The 23,527-nt window shown below is 37.9% G+C and overlaps 1 protein-coding gene across 1 annotated transcript in view; it reads right to left on the reverse strand.

The window, feature by feature from the left end:
* The window catches only part of FRY (FRY microtubule binding protein), a 230,379-nt gene that overhangs the window by 130,998 nt on the left and 75,854 nt on the right, over positions 1-23,527 (reverse strand). The window contains exons 2-3 of the mRNA XM_026087808.1: positions 19,407-19,606; positions 3,160-3,213 (exon numbers count right to left, since the gene is read on the reverse strand). Of these exons, the coding sequence (XP_025943593.1) occupies positions 3,160-3,213; positions 19,407-19,526 (174 nt within the window). The 5' untranslated portion in view covers positions 19,527-19,606. The remainder of the gene's footprint in view (positions 1-3,159; positions 3,214-19,406; positions 19,607-23,527) is intronic.

A 23,527-nucleotide genomic window follows, 5' to 3' on the forward strand; every position in this document is an offset into this window, starting at 1 on the left:
GCAAGCCAGAGATAAAGCTGTTTAGGGGAACTAAACAATATTTTCCCATCATTTCAAGTGGTTTGGGGGCTTGAATTTAATTCTGAGTACTCTGGGTACCTAAAGCTCCATTCTGTCAGTCCTAAGATATTGCAAAGCTTTGGCTTGGCTGTTTTTTCCCACATCTGTAGCTGACCTGCAAAAACCATGCAGTTTTTAAACTAGGTCATACCTTACTTTTGCTACTTGTTAATTTATAGATAAAAGATGTGGCTCGGATTCTTTTTAAGTGACTAGTGACTTGGTCACTTTAGTTTCACCTATTAATTTAATTCAAATTAAAAAGAGAGAATTTTGATGAAGTCTTAAGAATAGGCTCTATGAAAATTACATTCCTTCGACAGTGTATCATTTCTGATGCCTTAAAATTGAAACGGTCAAAATTATTAGATGACTCTTGAAAATGCTTGCTCACAGGGATTCTCCCTCTTTCCCTCCCTCGCTTCTGTATTAAAAATGTCCGGAATGTCATGTATGGCCTTTCCTGTTTTTGCTAGATGACTTTCTGAGCGTTCCAGGAATAAATGCCAAAGCATTTCACACCTTAACTGGAAGAGAGAAGCAAGGGATTATCAGTCTGTTTTTCCTTCCTCCCATATGTTCTTTAAATATTTGAGTTAATTTATAAAATAAATTCATTGCTCTATTTTACTCTCTCTACTCTAGCTGAGTTCTATGAAATCTCTAGTGTGAACTACAATTTTTCCAATTAAAATCTGACTTGAATTTAGCCAAATTAAGATGATTTTGAGAGGTTTGACCCGCATTCTTGAGAGTAGCCTCATCAATCTCACACGTTTCAGGTCCCCCCTTCCAATCATGAAGCACTAGAAGACCTCAAAACAGTTGTACTATTCAAGAGCAAAACAACGTGACACCTGAAAAGTGAAATGTTGCCCACAAAGCAGGCTGAGGCAGACAGCTGGCTTGAAAATTTGATCCTGGAAAGTTTGTTTGGAAAATTTCAAGCAACTGAAAACAAGGTCTTCTGACAGAAAGTCTAAGCGAGCTTGGCTATATACTTTTCTACTAACTCTCTAGAAATAGGTAGATAGGACTACAGGCAGATACACAGAATTGTGCACAACTGTTGTGTACACCTAAAATTTGCTTTTGTTTGTTTTTTTGTCTGTATCTGTTCCCCCCCGCCCGCACACATATTCATAGTCAGTTGCTACAGTTGGAAATACACAATTGTTTCACCCTAGGAAGCATTCACTATTCTCATCTTGAATTTATTGACATTGTTCAGTCTTCTGTCTACTCAGCAATAACTAGAAGAAGCATAAATCCTATAATTCATCCTTGTAAGGGGCCACAGTTTGCCTAGGCATGAATATTTAATCAAACCACAGCCACCCATTATGCATGAAGTTATGTATTGGTTTAACACGCTACAGGAATACTATCACAGGGTTTGCACATGGGCAGCTTAATTTGTTATTCTTTCCCATTTATGTGTGACTCTTTTCCCACAGGAAGGGAAAAAAAGTAAAAATCTGAAATTCAGGTAAAAAATACCACAAAAATTTTCATTAGGCAGCCAGGGGTACTCACAAAGCAGCTTACTTAGCGTACAGGAGCTGGCTTCCCTGCTGGCTCCCTCCGTAGCCAGCAGAGATGGGCAGGTAGCTCCCGAGGACAAGGCAGAAGAAGTCCTGCCCATCGCTCCTGATCTGAACTGCCCTTGGAGCAGGCTGCTTCTCCCCAGAAAGAAGCTACAGAAGAACCTAGAGAGCTTCACTTTGTCACACTAAAATTAGCAAGTGAGCCTTTGTTAAGGCCGCCAGGGTCTCACAGGCATTTTCTGCTTCTGATGCAATGCAACTCATGTACCAGAAAATACAATAAATCAAGTCAAATTCATTTCAGGTTCTGAAGTCCTACCCATACCTATCCCCTCCAACAAAGTTAAGCTAATCAATATGGTACTCACAGCTTGCAGCATTTGCCACAGTTGCTTCCAAAGTTGTCTCTGTTGCTGCTGCTTCTCCTATTTCTCCTATTTCTGTCCCTATTTCTGTATTTCGGGCACCAGCAGCAGCACAGTGGTGCTGGCAGTACCAGCTAATGGTGACAGTGACAGCAGGAAGCTCAGTAGTAGGAGCTGAGGCAGGAATAGTGGAGCAGCAAAGAGCTTAGTTGTTTAAGAGACACCTTTTTGTTGGGAGCGAGTTTTGGCATCCTTTATGTAACTTAAATTATTTATCAACTGTATTTCTGTTCCTAATCTTTCTTTGTATAAAACCAGACTATTTATTTAGGAATTTTTTCTAGATACTTTTTTTCCTAAGAAACAGACAGCTGACAAAAATTAATTCTCTTGCATAATCAGTAAAAAGTTTATATACTATCATTGTATTTCTTTTAATACTTAATGCATCTTTGGTCACATAATCCATTTATTAACCTCATACCAGGTATAAATTTCATTTTATTAAATAAAATTTTATAAAAGCTTTATTAAATAAAATCTAATTCATAATATAAATTCTATTTTAGTTTTCAATTCTTTTTCTCTGCCTGCTGCTTTCCTCTAATTGTTATTTACCTTGTCACATATAGGCATTAATCCTGACAACTGCATTTATGCTTAATTTTAAAAACAGTAAGGTGGTTCAGCCTATGTATGTGAAGTGCCACATACACATAAGTTTTGCTGGGTCACAGCTACAGATACAAAAAATGCTGATGAGACAGAAGGCAACAACAACGATTCTGAAGGTCCTTATATTTACCAAAAAAGAAACCCCCATAAAAGAAATATCTGGGGCCATAAGCCTGTTTCAAAAATGGGATATTCTGAACAGATGAAAAGTTCGCTTAAAAACCTCCATCAGAGGAAACAGACAGGAAATAATACATGTGTCCAACAAGCAGAAAAAATAAGTAAGTTCTATGACAAAAACATTAAGATCGGAAACCATGGAAAAGCCTCCTAATCTGCAAATAAGACTTTCAGGCAGAGCACTCATAATTCCACTAAAGTACATTGAAAGATTTTGCTTTTGCAATATGGCATGATAGCATTATCAGGACACTAGACTGCTTTCCAAGTATTCAGTTTATAGCCTGAGAAATGGGAATCACAGAAATTAAGTAGTATTTGAAGTTTCTTACTTGATCAAACTGGGGGTCTTCTCCTCGTTGCAGAGATTTGGTCAGTGGCTTTTCCTGAAAGAAAATGTATTAAATATATATTACTTAAGATTAATATTATCATATATTCTAGCAATTCTACTATTATTTTTCTGATGGATTTTCACTCATATAACTTCCCTCCTGATCAACTTTAATGCTGGAGATACTATTTGTTTCATATACAAAGAAGCCACCTGCACGCCTATGAACTAATACTGAAATAGTGTCTTTAGTGTCTTTCAAAGAGAGAAAATGATTAACATTTATTATGCCTGAGTTACTTGGTGTTCAGACTGACAAGTATAAATTCTTTCCAAATTGTAAAGTGCACCCAATATTTCCTCTAATACACAACCAAGGAGCTGTATTTAGCTACAGGATGCCTTCTTGTTACAGTACTGCTAAGCAAAGCAAAAATGTTCATACATATCACAGAACACACTGAAAGAAAAGTTATTATAGAACAAGCAATCAAATATTGCAAGCTTCATTTTTAATGAAAATAATTGTGGAAAAATGGCTATATTATTCAAAAGAAATAATGTATTTTTGCTCCATAGGTGCTGACTTAAATTTCCTCAGAGATGTAAAACAGTTGCAGAACCAGCAACGGAAGCAGATTTTCAGTGTCCACTGTGTCTCAGGACATGCTCTCTGAGGATTCGGGGGGCCTAAGAGAACTGCACAGCTTAGAAGGAGCTCCCATGTGTGAAGATGGATTTATCTTTACATTTTCTTGCCAACCAGGCTCAGTTCCTGCAGTGTATGAAAGTACATAGCTCAGTATTCTAGATATAGCCAACAGAATACAAAATATGAATTTTCTGAACTGCAGGGAAAATAAACAATACATGAAGGCAGATACACGACAATCTGAAGAAAATGTCACCCCCCAATTTGGCACTGAATTCTACTACTGTTTCTTGTGTCTGAAATGTGTCAGCTCCTTTTTCTTTTTCGCTCTCTTCCATAAATCATATATCTTTCCTCTTCTGCGACCACAAGATCTGGGCACTCCCACCAGCTCAGCATGAGATTTGCTGTTCAGCTTTCAGCAAACCATTACACTCATCAGCATCTGTTAAGGTAACAGGCAAAATAATATCACTGCCAGGGGATGTGAGGTGCAAAACAAAGAAATGTGTAAAGCTGCTGAGATAACAGAATGGAGACACTTACAGTGGTGCAAACATTTCTATTATTTAATGTTTTTCTCTGAAGAAAATATTGTTCAGTATAATCTGCTGACTGATTTTGAAATTAATTATGCTGATACACTCTTAATGCCAGCTGGCAAGGAGGCTGGCTGCAGGGTGACCGCAGTATCCCCTGACTACTTACCAAATAGAAAAATCAACATTTTTTTTCTACTGAGTCACTGATTTACTGAGGACAACCATCAATATTTTCATTGTTAGCTCTAACATATAAAGTGACTTCTCCAAGTTATGTCAGTGGTACATCAACTATTAATTAGAGCCTTATGACAGATTATTGGTAATGAATATGCACAATAAAATCTTGTAGCCCAGTAACAACATATGAAACTACTCCACAGTTCTCTTCAATCAGGAACTCTGTCCCTCTCTACCTAGTTCTATCTCATGGGTGGATAATACTTTTGTCTACTGCTGCACACTGAAAAATAAAGCAGATAATCTTGCAAAACTAGTATTCAGTCATGGACAAACCAGCATCCTGAGAATCAGTGGCAATTTATAAAAGAAACACCACATAAATCTTTTTTTTTTCTAATTAAATTTCTGATTCTGTTACAGAAGCCCTGTTTTACCACAGAGAAGCTTCTTAAGGTCCGTTCCAATAAAAAGGACTTTGTCATCTGAAAGTTTTAGGTCACAGTGCCTAACAGTGCAATGCTTGGCTTTCAGAGCAGAACCTAAAATGCTGCAGAAGATGCCTTCAGTGGCTGCAGAAGATGCCTTCGGTGTCTTAGGCAGAAATGAGGGGTGGGATTCCTCATTACATGCTTATCTTTAAGACAGGCAAAGTTAGATGAGACAAAATCTGCTCTGTCAACCTAAGTCTGAAACTACAATCCAGAAAAGTTGCCTGTTGTCTATCTGTGGAAGTATTCAAACCTCACAAATGCTCCAGGTTTTGACCGTGCCCTTCCCCAGGGGCTCAGGGGTTCTGAGTTAGTGAAAAACACCTCCATCCTCAGAGGGCAATGCAACTCAACTCTTGCCCTAAGAACTGTTTAAGTATCTTTTAACAGATAAAATAAAAAACAGAATCACAGACTCCCTCAATAGTCTAATTCTTTCCCAGTCTCTGCCTAAGCTGCCAGTCAACTAGCAGCCTGCTAGGTAACAGGGTTTCCTGCAATGTCGCCTGCATGAGTTTCACACGTTCTGATAGGGAGAACAAACCATACTGAAATCTTGCCCTAGCTATATGTGCTGTGTTTCCTTACATCAGATTATTACATAAAAAAAATTACAGAGGATTTACATAAAAAAGCAACGCTACCCGCACCCGCTTGTTACCTGAAAGTAAAAGGGAAGGCATAATCTAACAACTTGAATACACTTTAATGTCTTCCTGTTAACCAGGTTCACTGTGAATGACAGATTCATTTTGAAATAATGGCATAGGTGTTATTACAGTCTGACCAGTTAGACTATGCACACACTAGTAAAACCAATTCTGCAGGTAAAAACTCCATAAATAGAGATTTTACTTAATATGACAAGTGTTTCACCTGTATTTTAGGCAGTGCTGAAGTGTATACAGTCTTCTGCTCACTGTGATAGCCATTTTGATTTCACCATGAAATGCCTAAATCATCTTTTCAACTATGAGCCACGGATTCCACCCCTTGTGCCAGCTTTAAAATAAAGTTAGGTATTGTAGCATCTATCCTTTAGGTGTTTGAGTTCTTTAATGACTTGGCCATGAAATATTCCTTCCTACTTAAGTACTGTTGTGAGTACCATTACTACACTTTTTAACAAGTTTATTTCAAGGTAAGTGAAAAACTTCCTTCTATACCTCTGCACAAAAGGCCACTAATATGAACCTGGGAAGGCTTAATGACAATTAGAGTCTCCTGATGCTTAATTGCTGTCCTCATATTGTGCAACTTTTTAATAATAAAATTAATGCATTACTAATTTCATTATTATATTTACTTGCATTCTCATATAATTAATTTGATATTTACAGTAAGTCTTGAAATATTTCATTTTCTTTCTTTTCTTGATAATGACAGTTTACTACTTCTTTTAGAGATAGGCTAAGCAAGGAAAAACTTGAGTCAAGCTTACTTTGGAGTACTGCCCTGAATTACATTGTGAAAATCCTCCTTTGTTTGCAATCAGAAAGCACTTAGGTGATGACAATGTTGGAATTTCTTTTTTTAAAAGTACAGCTATTCTCATAATCCCTTTTTGAGAGCTGTAGATACAACTCACCAGTAATAAAGAAATAATAAGCACTTAACTGAAATTTGAAACACAGAGCATCTTGAGGAAAGGATCACTGAATAAGGTTAACTTGCTCAGAAAGCAATGGATTGCTAGCTGCAAACTGAAGTATTTCTTTAGTGCTCTGAAGTCTGTAAGGGAGCCATTCACACAATTTAAAAGCAATCTGATAATAGAGCTCATTTTAACAAAAAGAAATTGCTCAGTACACGATATTGTTCTCCAAGAGGTCTTGTTTGACTAGTTCGTTTCATAATTTCAATATTCAGTAATTGAATTTGACCTTCAGTAAACATATAGCATTACTTCTGCTTCTTGAACTTGATTATTGTTGCTTTCTCTGTGAATTTATGAGCCAAAAGGAAATTCAGTTCATGACATCTGAATTGCTGTATGTTTTCCAAAGGCAGGATCAGAATTTCCCCTAAAACCATATGTGTTGCTATCCTCATGTTGCTTTCATTTTGACTGGAAATGCTTCTCATCTTGGAAGTCTCTCTCACTGCAGTCAATGTTTTATTAACGTTATGGCTATTATTATCCATTTCTATACAGAACAATGATAAGATACATTCAACGAAGACTGCAGCCAAAATGTGCTACACACCATAGGCTGTGAGCAGTCCCTGCCCATAGGACCTTATAGGGGAACAGACCAAGGCTTCCCAAACTGTGGGACATTTACTACAGAAACGGGTCACAGGCTGTGCGACAGGCTGGCTGGCAGCAGCAGCAGAAGGCAGCCTGGGAATGGAAGCAGCTGAGGACACCTAGTAAATGCCAGGAATGGTTTTGTTGCCGTAACTTCCCAAGATCTCTAGTCTATGGCTTTCACTGCAGCCTTTTTCCTCCCTTCATCCCATCCTGAACCTACTGCTGTTTCTGCCTCTTTCCCCTCTCTTCATGCTCTTGGCAGGCAGCAGCTGCTGCTGCAGCTGCTTCTGTCTCTTCTTTGGTCCCTGTTAGCGTTGCTGCTCTCGCCACTCTCTCCTTGGCTCTTTCCAAGCACGACACTGCCATGACTCTTCCTGCAGCGAATTCGGCTCAGGCTCAGCCCAGCTGCACCCAGGCTGACTGTGGGAAGCCAAGTGCCTCTGCACACGCTCCCCAGTGGTCCCAGTTCAGGAGTGGGGTGCCCACAGCGGAGCTCCTTGCTCTGCTGCTGCAGTGAATGGCCATAACCAGCGAAAGCCAATTTTGGAGACTGGAGAGTTAAGAAAACTCAAACCAGAAGTTATTATTATTTACTATATTATTAATAATCAGTACTGAACAGATAATGAACTGAGTAAAGACGAAGGGGCAGATACAAGCATGTTTTTGGTGCCTAGGGGTTACTAAAACTATGAAAGGATGATTCCCTGCATGATGCATATAACAAATGATAGCGTGAGGAAGACACTGCTGAGGAAATTCAAATACAGCTCTGGATATCACAGCGAGAATTCTAAGATAATAAATATCTCTCATTTTCCTCATTTTTTTCCCCTTTCTGATTCTTGCATGTATCTAGCACCGAACATCACCGTCTTAGTACAGAATATCAAAATTCAGGAAGGGTTTTTCTGTTATCTGAAAGAGCCTTCCTGTTCCATCTTATCTCAACTATGTGCTAGTGCTTCAGGTGTCTTCTGAAAACATCATTTTTTCTTTATGTAATAGATCATTTCTTCTTATCTAGTGTTAACTCCTTGCTTATTCTTTACCACTTAGTTCTAATATCCTTACAGATCAATTTTTTTTCATTCTATGCAGTATTTTGGATATTGTTGCTATGGCAACTACTATATAAAATATTTTTATACTCCTGGCAGACATTTTCATCATATACCAAAGGTTCATGCAAAGCAAAGACAAGGTTAAAAAGCATAATAAAATGAAATTGCCTTTGAGTAATAGATTCCATGGCAGTCTATTTGCCCTGGAGATAGATTTATTTAAAAGTTTTTAAAAAAAGTTAAAATGTTTTCCAGCCTCAAGGCACCATTTTATTTTTATTTATTTTCTTGCCCACCCAATTCAGAAATGGCAAAGAGGCCCTTTTGTGTTATGAGTTGACTCTGTCTGGGTCTCTGTAGCTATAATACATTCTACAGAAATGTCTTCCAAATCTTGTATGAATAGGTAGGCTGAATTTGGAGCCAAAAGCTACAACCACAAAATATGAATAAAGAAAGTTTTGATTAATTTGAAAAAGCCCACAGCTTTCTGGACTGTAAAAATCTTCAGATAATTTCAGAATAATGGACTCTCAATAGTAACATTTAAATTTTTAATTGCTAAGCTAAACATCCTTATTTCTTGCCTGAAGTTGACCCTTCAGTTGTATACTCTCTATTTGTTCACACTGGAAACTCCCATGAATATGCATTAGAGATGAACTGTAAAGATCAGCAAAGACAATTTTGTCCTTAACATTTGAAACGATCATTTTTCAAAAAAAATTATATTCTATCTAAGCTTTTTGAATTGCCAGTGCTTACAAAATGAAATGCTCACCTACAAATTAGTTTTCTTTCTGAGTGTCACTGCTGTTGTGAAAACATTAATAGCATCTATTAAAACAGAATATGATGAATATGCAATGGCAGATTTATATTTTATTACATTTATACTCATATACYAAATATAATATTTATAATTTATCTAAAAGTAACATATTCGTCAAAAGCCCTGTTCACACACTCACACTAAAACACTCCTCCAATGGCAGTTAGCTACTTTTACCAGTTAATACATTAATGCTTTTTCAGAGTTGCTACACAAATATAATTGTGTAAATTTACACAGGGACAGCTTTTCTCAACCGCCTGTCACAAAACTGAATGTTCAGGGAAACATGAAAACTAAAGGATGCTGTAGTGCATATTAAGACTTCATTGTGTCACCATATCGTAATGATATGTAATGCCACTAACATGACAGTTAGTTCCGTTCTCAGCAACCATTAGGCACATTATTCCTACCAAACTACAACTAGATACTATGTTACTGACTTGGAGGGAACCTGTATTTTTATAAGGACATAATGGACACCGATATTTTGATACAAAATGTCATTTTTGCATTCCATGCTAAAAAGCAGCCAAATATACTCTACTGAGTAGTCCTCTGGCACAGAAGAGCTACCAAAAGGAAACAGCAGAAGAATGGACCATTAAAAAATTTTAAGAAACATTTAAATAACTATTATATCTATGTAACCTATTCATGTAAAATGGAAAAGATATAGATCATATTCAAACATCACAGCTAAAAAGATAAAGACAGTACTTGTAAAGATGTTCTTCTCAAGAACCAAAACAAACACAGTTCTTTCCTGATCACTATGAATGATCACCTAAGCCCTGAAAGAACTTGAACATCCCTGTCTTAATAATCTTTTTAGTGGGAAAGGAAAGTGGCCAGTATTTTGCTGGAAATGGTCTGTTGCAAACACAGCTAGATCAAAAATTCTACATTTTCAATTTTGACATTACAGTAGTTATTTTGTGCTTATAAGGATCAGTAAACGTATCACTATCAATCTTGCGCACACATGCTTTGCAGACCAGTATGTGTATCATCTAGGAGAAAATGCCATGATGTCGATTTGCTTCTGAACACTGGGCATGAGAATCACTATTCCTCAGAGGAGCACTTATTCTTCAGATGCAGCTTTAAGATATGGCTGAGCTGGCCTACCTGCTAGTTGCCTCTAAAAGGGACAATTTTGGCTGCCTGATCCCTGCTCCATTTTTGGCAGTGTGCTCCTGCCTCCTCCCTTGACCAGAACTGAGAGAGGCTGACCCCGTGTTGAGCAAGCTCCTGCAACCGAACTGGCAAGAGGATTCGCTCTCGTTCCACTCTCTTTAGAAAGGGCAGAACTAAAGCACAGACTATGGACTCATAAGAAAGTGGTTGTACTGAAAATAGTTCTGAACATTTTTGGAAATAATTTTCAACTCTTATTTGCCTTTTTACTATTTGGGAATTGTTCCCCCCCCCCCAGAAGCCTACCATATTTATGTCTAAGCAATTAAAAGACCCAAATTCTTTGACTTAAAAGCACAATCTGTTTACTCTGATAATCTCCCAAATGTCTTTCACCTGAAGCTTGTATGAAACAGGCAATTAGTGTCCTATGTTTTCACAACAGTTCCTTCCAAGTCAGGAGGTCACCTTGTTTAAAAGTCTATAAACTGCCAATTCAGTGCAAGACAACATAATCCTTGATTTCCCCTGTGGCTCTGTTCAGCATCATTGGCTGTTAGGTACCTCTTCTGAAGGATGGTGTCAGCAATCATGGTACACAGATAGCAAATTAAACAGAAAAAAGTACTTCCTTTATTAACCTTTGAAGTTCTAAACACACACCAAAAGAAAAGTCCAAACACAGTCAAAAAGATATGGTAATATAGTCTTTCAAAAAAAAATCACAACTCTGAATATAATAAAATTACAGAACGGGAATGAAATATGGAATTGGGAATGAAAATATGGAACTAGTATTAGACCTCTGCTAAAAGGTAAGACAGAATAAAATGCAGAGGGGACATCCAGGATTAGCTGACAGATATCTTGCCAACTATCGAGTACTGAGACATGGCTGCATGAGGGATTAAAATTCCCAGTTGTTTCTAATACAGAACTGTCTGTGATCCCACCACTCATTTCTCAATATCTTCATCCTCTCTTCTGTTTATTCCCTTATTATTAAATAATCTGTTTACTAGAACATGACTGACTTTCCTCGAACTATGCCTGCATTTGTTTTGACTTCAAGATACTCCAGGAGTGGTATCACTTTGGCTTTCTCCCGCTATAAAACTCTGCTTATAAAAGAAAGCAATTCGGTTCTTCCGTAAAATGAGTATTACTGTGACCAGGATCCCACAAGCACATAGAGGTTCAAACAATCAGAAAAAGGCTGAAATCCATCTGTGATACTTAGGAACAATCTGATGCAGGCGAAACAAGAATGCTTTGTAGACAAGTCTCCATAGGAAGCACTAAGCAGGACGTGTTTCACTTGCAGCAAGTCTAACTTCTGAAGTGCTGACATGGCTTTGCTGGTGTCAGGGCACCGTGAAGCTAGTGGTTCCCTGGGGCAAGGTGGGTGCCTGCGGGTTGGGGTTGGGGTGGGGGTCGGGGGGTCCGTGGCCAGGTAGGGGCTGTGGTGGGGCTGAAGCCCACACCATGGTGGCATCGGTGGCATCGCAGGAACTGATGGCCCTGCACTGGGCTGAGATGAGGGCTTGGGGCTAGACAGAGTGGGGGAGGCCCAGAGGCTGGGCAGGGACAGGGAGGGCTGGCGGTGCCCTCAGGGCCCGGACAGCTGGTTACCCATTCAGATTAATGTGACCTAATTTAATCAAAGCTATAGGAAGCCCTTGCCAATTAATTAGAATAAATTTTGTCTCTAATTGCAGGGCTGCTCCAGGCACACCTCAGAGCTCTGTAAATAATAATCACATTTCGCTTCACCTTCAGATAGCCCAAGGGTAATAAATGACAGTTCCTGACCCTCGATAACAGCCTGTTGTCTAGTAGTGACTGCTTCTTTAATGGGAGGTAGCCACTTACTTTCATCAACTATATGTTTATTTACATAGACTAAGAAAGTAGGTAAGGAGAGGTCTGCTTATAAGCTGAACTTGATAGATTCTGCTGACTGACTGTAGTTAGCTCTCTTTAAACTTCCTTTCTCTCTTTCCTGTGGTCTCTCTTGGCTATGTATTTTACCTCAAAGGCTGCAGCTGTATCATGACTGACTTGCCCCCAGGTGACTTATCTGAAACCTTTTCCTCCCAGTTACTGGTATTGATGTGACAAACTTTAAAGGAGGATCTCAGGATGCTCCTGCTGATGTAGTATTGGCCTTCAGCACTCTTTTACTACATACGAGATGGTCATAAAAGCCAGAGCTCCCATTCGTACTACAGGCTCAGCTAAGGACAGAAGACATTATCAGGTGGGTTTCCATACTGGGAGGGTAGCTAGGTAAAGTAGTTAAGTTTTTCTTATATTTGCCATGTTAACAGATATGCAGACTCCAGTACAGGCAAAACTGATGGAGTAAGTCAAGCTGTCTAATGTGCGAACCGTACCATGCCAGATTCAGGCCCTGGAAAAGAGCACATGAATTTAAATTTTAAAACATACAGCAATCCTGACCGAGCAGCTCCTTTACTTTAAACGTGACTCCAAAGGATGAAGCTGTTGCAAAAATACAGATATTTCTTTACCAATTGCTACTGATCTTGCAAGAATGCTACCAAAATAGATACTTGATTTTCCTTCTGTCTTCTGTGATGTCAGACCAGTGATAAGGATGGCCTGAGATGATTGTAATATGACTTCCATTTCTGGATAGTGGTAATAACCAACATTCTTAAACTATACAGAAATGCAGCTGGGGCATGTGGCAGCTTCTCTGTTATATTTGCAAACACCAGCCAATAGGTAAAATAGAGTGACAGCCACAGTGACATTGGATTGAATCTCTGTCTTCGATGTTAAATCCCCTTAGCAATTTGAACCACCACACGCACCACTGACTATTCTCCAGCTGTATCCATGCAGGAGAGAGGCCCAGGGACAGGGAAAATCCCAGAAAGATTTGCTGTCAGAATGAGATCTGCAGCCTCAAACAGTATTCTGCTCTTACGCCCAGCTATGGAAACTGTGAGATCACAGAGAAAGCTCCTGTTGACATTGCCTAGCTCTGAAATGAACGGGAGTTTTTATGGGCATGAATCCAGCTGCAAATGCCTATGCAAAAATGTGTCCTTTTCCTTCCTGATTGCTAAAATGGGATGAACTTTTCCCTCAGTCTCATATGGATTCTGGAATCTGACCCATGTTGCATCCTGTATCCATTCTCCTCCTGCACTCCCCAATTACTTCTGAAGCCCTAAATCTGTCTCCTGCTGTACCTTTCACCACCTGTGTCTTTCAAACTCTTCCTCACAGGTTCTGTGTTTTAACTGTATGATATGTCCCCCTGGACTACATAGAAGACATCCTATCTGTGGCCACTGCTTCAATCACATGAACCTTTCTAGGTCTTTCAGGATGATAACTGTCCTGAGGTTCAAGATTAGCATCCCTAGAGGGGTACTGCTCTATACTGTGCAGTGCTGGGTTTCTTCTGGAGGTCTCAGCCTAAGATATGTATCAAGATAAGTAGAGGGGGATATTATTCCTAAGATAGGGAGTGGAAGAGGAAGAAAAGACTTTTTATGCTACTGGAGTTGTCTTTGCTGTATTTGATGCTCTCCATTTGCAGTATAGAAGCTTAATTTTTCCTGCATTCTTCTGCCTTCACTTCCTTTGGTTAAATGAGTGGATGTTGCTTATTCCATGGAGAATTTTTCCCAGGCTTAGCTGTCTCTTTTCCTTCTGGGGGAAAGGACAAGCTGATCTGGCACAGCTTGGGCTGCACTGTCCCCAGCAAAACCCAGGTATGTAATAGGGAGTTTGGGAAGGCTGGACTCTACTTGGAGAAACAGTGAAGTTCCAACAAAAGCTGATAAGTGAAGGCGGGGAGAGTGAAGATGAGACCACTGTTTTGCTTGGCTAATTTCTTGAAGCGCAGAGAAGTTAGCTGCTGGAAAGTCTGAGAAAAAAGATACAGAACCAAGGGGACAAGCCATACAGAAATCAAATGTAGTCCTTAGGCACACTTGGGAATTGAATAAAATATTGAGACCAGCTGTTAGTCTAAAAAGCTGACCTAAGATACAGTCAATGACCTGCAGTAAAGAAACCCTGCTGAGCTGACAGCTGCTGGGAGCACTAGGAGATGGGGCTTTCCCCTGAGGACAGTGACTGACAGACCTAGATCTGCCCCATTCAACAAGCTACCTGGCGCATCTGTAACAGATCTGTAGGTCTTCATATAATGAAGGATCAGATATACAGGTTACATATTCATCTGTAAGAGTAAGAGTATGTGCAGGTGCCTTGCCTTTCTTACGAAAAGGAGAGAGGACAGTTCTTAGCACAGTGTAATAACGTGAGGCAGAATTTCTAAAGAAACATCTCAAGTACTTCAGAAGCAACTACTGAAGGAACAGATAATCAATGTCCTATACATTACTTGTCACAATGGGGTCTAAAATAACTAATCCACTAATATTTATATACACCATTTAAATACTAAATAAAAAATATAGTAGAAATACAGAATTATGATATTCTCTAGGGCTGAGATGGACTGCCCACATGTGTTCTGGAGAATCTTGAGTACCACAGACACTAGTGGGATAAAATAATTATGTTAACTATAAGCGACACAATGCTTGAATGATACCAAGTGACAAAGAGGTGCATAGGGACAGATGAGAACGTGAATATGCTACATTTGTAGCATAGTTTCTTTACAGAAGAAGATCCTGAAGAGAATATTTTTTTAAAGGAAAAACAAAAGCAATTTCAATATTTACTTGAATATAAGCTTATTCAAATAACATTGTCCTGTTTTCAACACATCAGTGCTCATAAATACTGAGCGGATAGTCAGAATAGAGTAAGACAGTTTATCTTGCTTCTTGTCCATGAAATAATTTGTTCCTGACAGTAATTCCTACCTGTGCACTGTGAATAAATAGAGGATCCCAAGCTCCTGTTTTAGCTGAACTATTAATGAGGACTTCAATGTAAAAAATCTGTAATGCTAATATATCTCATTATAAACGAGCACAAAGAAGGAGTCATTCATCATGTGATGCTGCTGGAATTTCAGTCCAGGTAAATGGGAAAATTCTACATTATAGCTCTGTGATAAAGCTGCCTGGCAGTATTGTAGCCTACGTACACCTTACTAGGTATCACAGCCTCAATCTTCAAAAGCCTAAAACCTTCTTCCTTTTTTGCCAAGTCCTCCTTCTGCAATACCTAAAGAAAGTTGAGCCTAGATTAAAGCTAATCAGACAGCTATGACACTATACATGTGATGAGTTTTTGCAAAAACAAACTTGCATTATTCTTATCCTTTCAAAGTCTACCTAACCACCTGTTTGTCTGTCTATATCACCAGCCCTGTTTGAAATAACTCTGTATTTTAACCACCTTGAGCTTCTAGTGAAATGCAAGTGATAAATACACTAGTATCAGTCAAATAACTGCTTTCATTTTTTTTCCAAAGGCCAGACAAACCTACCTAATGAAGGGAGAAAGTTATTGGCAGAATTCATGATTATCCCGATAATCCTAATTCTCTAAGGAGTAAGATCTCCTCTTGAGTTAAGTATTAAGACAGAGAGTTCCTGAACTGAGAGAAGCTTAGTTAAAGAAGATGCTTGCAGGAGAAAAGCATAATGAAAGTATACCAACAACTAAATTAACCATTAACCACTGTCAATGTGGCTCTGTAGCTCACTATTCTGCATCAATGTTTACAGCTGTAAGTATTGCAGAAAGCAGTATTTGAAGATTAGCCTGATCAGTATGCACAGGATGAATTATTACCCTAAGTGATAATCAACAGTTCTAAAAAGGAAACTGTTTTCTATGGTTTTCTCATATTATGATATGATACTTAAATACATTTTATCATTTGCACTAGCAAAATCATTTTCCTGGTTTCCTTATTCTAACTTCATTGTAAGGCCATTACTGCTTGAAAAAAAAGAATGGTAATAAAATGTCAAATTGTATTTGTAAGTAAAGTAATGCAAAAAAAAAAGTAAATATAAATGGAATCAGCTGTGAAAAAAGGTCTACAGGAAAAAATGCTTAATGTTCATCATAAAAGAAGAATAATTATTTATGGAAAAGAAGCAGGAAATTATTAAAGATTATCAAGAGGAAAAGATTTTTATTTAATTTTATAAACTGGAAAATACCTTTTAATTAATTTTGCTATCCAATACCTTTAGCTTGGATTAATACAATTTGACAATCTGAGTATAGTAAAAAATTAGTCACATAACTGTGAACTTAATATAATTATTGGGGTGTTTGTTACATTTCAGAGATTCTAAAAAAGCTGAAAAGTTTGACTGGAAATTCCAAGTATAATATTCCCCAGATAGAGTAAAAAAATCACATCTGAAAACTTTCAAAAGGTTTCCATTCTAACTTGTTAAAGACTTAACAGTGGATGGTCTACATTAGATTCATGCCTAGAAAACATATTAACCGGGGAGTAGGTTTTAATGATGATCACAGCCAGATCCAGTAACCAAAACATCGAATCATACTTGGTTGACAGCCAAGGCAGAAGGAGGAATGGGTGACATTGCCCTGGGCTTTCTCTGCTGCTGGAATCTTGCTCTACCAGCCAAGATTTTGTGGGGCTGCAGGAGGGAGTGGGTATAGTGCCCTCCACTGATGCCCTAGGAAATAAGAATCCTGTAACTTACAGTTGAACCTTGTGTACTTCACAAAATAAAGAGATGGATATATCAAACGGGCATATGGAACCCCAAGAAACTGCGAGAGAAAAAGACATACCAACAACAGTAACGATAATCAGAAATGATACGTAGGTAAGATTTATGTATCGAAAGAAGTACCAAGGTAAAAAAACTATCTATACATCTTTAATTTAACTCTATATTAACTTCAGAACTTGAATCTGTGATAGACTTTGTGATAAAAGAGAGGAAAAAGCAATTATATTGAATACTGATCTTTTTAGCTTCTCTAAAAGGTATCTTAAATATTTATCACTCATAAAATTAAATTGTCATATCTTGCAATGACTTAGAGAACTCAGACTAGGAACATCTCAGTGTTGGAGCACTTTGCAAGTTTGATTTCCTTTGAAATACATTTGAGTCTAATTAGAACAGAATCCTCAAAGAGCTCAGCATTGGACTTTGTATTGTGAAAAAAGAATAAAGGACAGTTCTACATTGCCAATTTATAAACTCTGTTTTGCGAATCTGTGGAACTTCCTGGCCACAGTTTTAGTCAGCAGAGTAGAAATACAGGAACACAGCAGCTAGACATCCAACAGCTATGCCACAGAAATGGTGAACATAACTTCTCAATCACTATTCCAGAAATTTTTTTTGCCATTTTCCCTTGTCACTTCTTGCATTACAAATTAATTATCTCAGTATCATCTTGACTGGATCTCTATAAAAGCCTGCTTACACATTTGTCACAGTCACCCTCAAACAGCAGCATGTTATACCTTATAAGCTCTATTCACATTAAATTAGATGTGAATATGTCATGAATTATTGTTAGTTTCTCACAATTAGACCTGTATAAGAAAAATGTTCCAAAATTCTAGTCTCTTGTCATATTTGTACATTCTACACTGAATTTACCAAAAAAATTTCATGGAACAATCTCTGGAATAAGATCAACATTCAGACATTCATAGTTTCACACAGAGAAAAAAAGACTATATCAACACACAGCAAGTGTAAATCATTTTAGCACCAGGTGAAATGGGAGAAAGTGAGGGTCACTAGTTTGCATCTATTTCTGAAATGTTAAATGAAAATGCAGAGGTAAGTGATTAAGAGTAACAGAGGTGCCCCCAAGGAAATGGTATTTCTCAGTACATGGTTTCTCTGTTCTTTCTCGTCAAATAATTTCACAACCAATTTTGTTTTTAAATTTTAAAGGTGTTCACTGTGGGTCACATGAAAAGAGGATGGTACTAAATAGCTGCTGTCACCCTTTTTTTCTTTAAAGATCTGCAACATGATTGTTAGTTTCTTCATTCTATTTTTTGTGATTTGGAGTGGACTCTTGAAAGAAGAGAAATGAGATTTTTCCTTTTAGCTTTTTTGTGTTATTTCTAAATTATGTATGATATTTCTCTCATCTTGCATCTACCTAATGTTTTAAGCAGAAAGCCTGGAAAAACTTTCCAACTATGTCAAATCCTTCTGAATCTAAACCAAGGCAYGGAACTAAACAGATTTCATTAGAATCAAGACAATCTTGATTTTACTATTCAGAATCTCCAGACCCAAAAATGGGGAATTGATCTAACTATTCTATATTGTGTTTTATAACAAAAATGTTGCAAGATATTTCCTTACAACTCAAAAATCCAGGTTCCTGCTTATTTTAACTTTTTAATTTTTACATTGTCAGAACTAAAATGTGGGTTACAGAACTATTCTTGCCTATTCAAATTCACAAAAAGGTATACAAAATGTAGTCTCAAGTTAAAGGAACAGACTCCCAGAAGTTCAGTTACATAAGACAGTTTGGAACAAAGGTATTTATATATTATATTTGCCCAAATTTGCATATAAGCAACAAGCAATGACGTTTCTCTTACTGACTTTGCTAGACCTTGTAATGTAACTCCTTTTTTCAAATGCTGTATTTATTTTGTATCTGGAAAATGAGGTGCTATAGCACTTTATTAGGTTGTGAAACCTGCTACTGTCATAGAAGTAAAATAGGAGGCAGTAGTGCTATTGATTTTCATTTTTTAGTTTTGGAAATCCAATAATATTCTGAAATATTGTCTTTACCATATTTGAGCAGTTTCTATTTTCTATTTTGCCTCATGTGACATCCCTCCCAGCCATGAAATCTACACTGACATCCCTTCTGCCTCTCAAACACATTAGCATGTGCCTATATTGCAAACAAAAATAACATATTCATTCCTTTTCATGTCACCCCCTTGGCATATCTTGCATACCTCTCTCCACTCCCACGACCTTCCAATTGCCATAGTAGCATATCTTATCATTTGGGAAACACTATCAAAATCTAATGTAGACTAGAAGCAAATATTCTGCATTGTAGAGCAAGCCTGAAAATGAATTCAAAGCAAGGTATCTATATACTTAGAATTTCCTTCCTACTCACAAGAGGCTCTGCCATGATGATGCGGATCTTGCGTTCAGCCTGAGTAGTAAAGTTAACAAACAAGCTCTTCAGGACATATTCGCCTGGTTTACTGTCTGGGTCAACGCTGATAGGCAACATGGCTGGAGGTCCTTTTTCTCTCTGTGTGCCGGAAACAGGTGGGACGGGTGGCTTGATATATCCGTTACCAACTGGAGAAGCTGAAAGGTAAAAGAGACACATTTACTTTTGGGTAATTCAAAGTCTTGACTTTTCCAGAGCGTCCCAATCTACTATACTGGCAGAGCAAAGCCAGAGACTAGTTGATAATCAAAGCAGTACACAGTACGTAAATACAATCTCCAAGTTATAGTTAATATATAGTTACATGTAAACTTTACATAATCTAGACTAGCAGAAGAAATCAAAGAAGAAACCTTATATATTAAAACTGAATAGTGGTTACTATGCAGAGCCTACTCTGTGCTCTTTTCTTACATTGTAAGACCTGCTGATATCTAGTTCTCTGAATAACATTCTCATTTCTTATCTTTTTATCTTCTAGGCCAGATCTCTAATTCAGTTGTCAAATAAATAATTTATTATTTATTGCTATTCAAACTGATCTATCCCTATGTAAGTCAGGAGTATGCTTTTTTGACTAAGGTACATTCTAAAGGTCTGACTTTCTTCTCATTTATAGAGAAGTCAATCGAGAATTATGCTGTTAAAAACATGGAACTTCATCAGTATAAATCTTGTAGGAAAAGAGTCAGGCACAAAATGTTTTCCATGGCCAAAAAATGTCAATTATTTTTTAGTTTTCCTGAAAGAACCAAACACTACCCTCACATTTGGCACTTGTGAGATCACGTCTGGAGTACTGTGTACAGTTCCAGGCTCCCCAGCACAAGAAAGACTTTGATATACTGGAGTGAGGCTAGTGGAGGCCCTTGAAGATGGTTGGGGACTTAAGCACATGATATATGAGAACAGGCTGGGACAGCTGGGCTGGTTCAGCCTTAAAAGAAGAATAGGGGAGATCTTATTGCAGTCTTGAACTACCTAATGGGAAGGTACAAAGAAGATGAAGCCCAGTTCTTCTTGGAGGTGGACAGTGACAGGACAAGAGCCAATGGACACAAGTTGGAATAGGGTAAATTTGAGTTGGATATACGGAAAAAAATTTCCACTGTGAGAGTGGTCAAACACTAGCCCAAGTTGTCCAGAGAGACTGTGGAAACTCCCACTGTGGAGATACTCAGAATTCAACTGGACAAGTTCATGAGCACCCTAAATCTAGTTGGACCTGCTTTGAGCAGGGGTTGGGCTAAATGACCTCCCAAGATCCTTTCCAATCTAAATTATTCTGTGATTCCCTATAACTGGTCCAAGATAGCATGTATTATACATAGCTCTAGTTCCTATTCTTCTGGGAAACTGAATTAAAACTGAAAAAATTAAATTGAAATACTGTGAAAATAAAACCAAACCAAATACTATTGTTCTATGCATAAAATTCCTAAACTGATATACTCAGGCTTAGTTCTTATTGGTAATAAGAGTCATGTTTGGTCTTCGGGAAGATACTGGTAGCATCCTCTGTTAGCTTTGCCAGAGATGTCGGAAGTAGCAAATAAAAAAACACTGGAAGGACCAGTAATTTGCCATTCTGAATGCAATGCAAGTGCTGTAACACCTGTGACCACTGCTGGTGACTGGGACAGAGGTATTTTAATGCAATACAAAATGTGGAAAATATTATAAGCTAATACCATTTCCCTAAAGCATGGCATTCCTAAGTGTTACATTGTATGTTGTTTCCAAGTTGTGAAGAAAGATAGAAAGAAGAATGAACTACAATGGTGGATGCCTCAAATCTCATGCCTTCAGCATTTCGTTTTGAGGAACAGAATTGCAACTACTACTGAAAGTAATTGTCAGCTACTAACTACATGAGATTATTTTAAGAATTAAATGAGATTTTAGATCTCTCCTAAATATTTTAACATTTCATTGCATTTCATTGAACAATCTAAATCCCAATGATTACATTATCATTTGAGAGTGTTTAGGATGTGGCAGAATTAGACCCCAAATTCATATACTAAAAAATAAAAAACTGCATTGGATAAAAGGGAACATATTTTTCTTTAGAAAATCAAGCTTAGAATTCCGCTAACTAAAATGTGGGATAGAAATGCTTTTGTTTGTGTAACTATTATTCTGCAAGTATAACACATCCAATTCATATCACACTTCATCTTGAAAATAACTCCTCTAATTGACAGATACATCATGATTCTTTAGCACAGCAGCACCACCCTTCCATTCAGTTAGACTTTCTTCCTGCAAAGTTTCACTTGATTTTTCAGGGCTAAAACATGATCACTGAATTTTGCTTGCAATATGATCCTTGCATAAAACAAGTTGTAGAGAACACTTCTACAATTATATTACACAAAACTGTCTCTAAATTACACGGTTGTTCTGAATAATCATCTACTTCAGAGTAATGAGAAAAGAGCCACCAAAGAAGAGCGTAATTACAATTCTTCTCTTGTCATCACCTAGGCACTTCTAAAGTTTAGGCGTGAGGCTAATGGAATGCAATGGATCAAAGGCAAATTTATATGGACTATCAAATCTATTAGGTCATGGAAATTTCTCCCCAAACAACTTTAGAAAGGAGTCAGGCAATATTTTTACAATTACTAATATATTTGTCAAATACGTGGTTTTGATTGGCTCAGAATTACCCATGAAATTAGTTTGATTGCCAAGTGCTTAACTAGGATAAATGGCTTTCTGTGAGCAGGGAAACCAGTTTTCTTGTGGATTTATGTCCTTTGTGCCATAAATGTCCTGCCCTCCCTGCTGTTGCTATCTCAGGCTCCCCCCAGCCATTGCTTAGCCTCCCTCCCAGGGCTCTGCAGCCAGGGCTGTGCACACGCGCTGCCAGCCAGCCTCTGCCAAGCAAAACACACAGTCCTCCGGTGCTGCAGCCTTTCTCTGACCATGGCAATAATCCGAGACTCCCTCTTGAAGGACTCCATAGGAATCTAATCAAATGCAAGCTTGGCATCTGTTCCACAGGCAATTTTGGTTTAAATAGGCTACTGAATTCAAAAGTTATTAAGGAACTGGCAGAAAGGAGAGAAGGAGGGATGGATGGAAGCAAGACCGTGTGTGAGAATATGCACACCTCACACCCTTATGAAATTAAGTTTAAAAAAACTAACTGCATTCCCTGGGAGCAGCCATTCATACCTCCTACCATTATGACACTCACCCAAAATTTTGGAGACATCTGAATTCAATTTCTTCCTCTGTCCAAGAGGACACAAATCCAAATCATCATTCCTCCTAGGAAGTCTTTACACAACCATGCTRTCGTGACACAGGCTGATCTTAGTCTCTCTTTTTGATGCTCCTCCTTGCTGTGTACCACTGTTTACATTTTTCTTACAGGGAAGAAATAAACCAAGGCCTGGTACCCCTTAAGATCACCAGGTTGTTGGTACTGAAATCACCATGTCATATTAGTGACTCTCAGCATCCTTTGACCATGCCTCTCTTCAACCAAGGAAGGATGCATTGCACTTCACAACTCAGCTGGGGTCTAGAGATGCATTCTGAGTTTGATCTCGCATAGTTTTCCTGTTACAGCCATTCCCCTTTTCAGAAAATACTCAAATGTGAATAGAGCCAGAAATACTAGACAGCTAAAGACAAATGACTCCACACCTGGTGATCTGGGCATTCTCTTAACTTGAGGCAAGTATTTTCCATTTTTCAATTCACTGAGAAAAAATGAAGAAATTATTATAGATCAATTCAATCTATTTTTCTTTCAGGCACCTAACTGAAAAATCAATTGTTTGCACAACGTAGTAGAGAAACACAGTTATTTGTGGGATTTTTTAGTGTACCAAAAACTTTTATTTTAGCTCTTCTGTGAAATGTGGAACTGTACATGCTTTCCCTCACAGGAAGGTCTAATGATGTTCTGAGCATTAAAATTTATCATTGCTACAGCAATTGCAGCAATTCTAGAAATGACTGACATATGACATTTATTTAGTTCAAAATTTTAAAATAACATTTTGTAGTGTCAACTCCATATAAGCATCTTCAGTGTG

This window comes from Apteryx rowi, unplaced genomic scaffold, assembly GCF_003343035.1.
Source record: "Apteryx rowi isolate R43461 unplaced genomic scaffold, aptRow1 scaffold_735, whole genome shotgun sequence".
Taxonomy (NCBI): domain Eukaryota; kingdom Metazoa; phylum Chordata; class Aves; order Apterygiformes; family Apterygidae; genus Apteryx; species Apteryx rowi.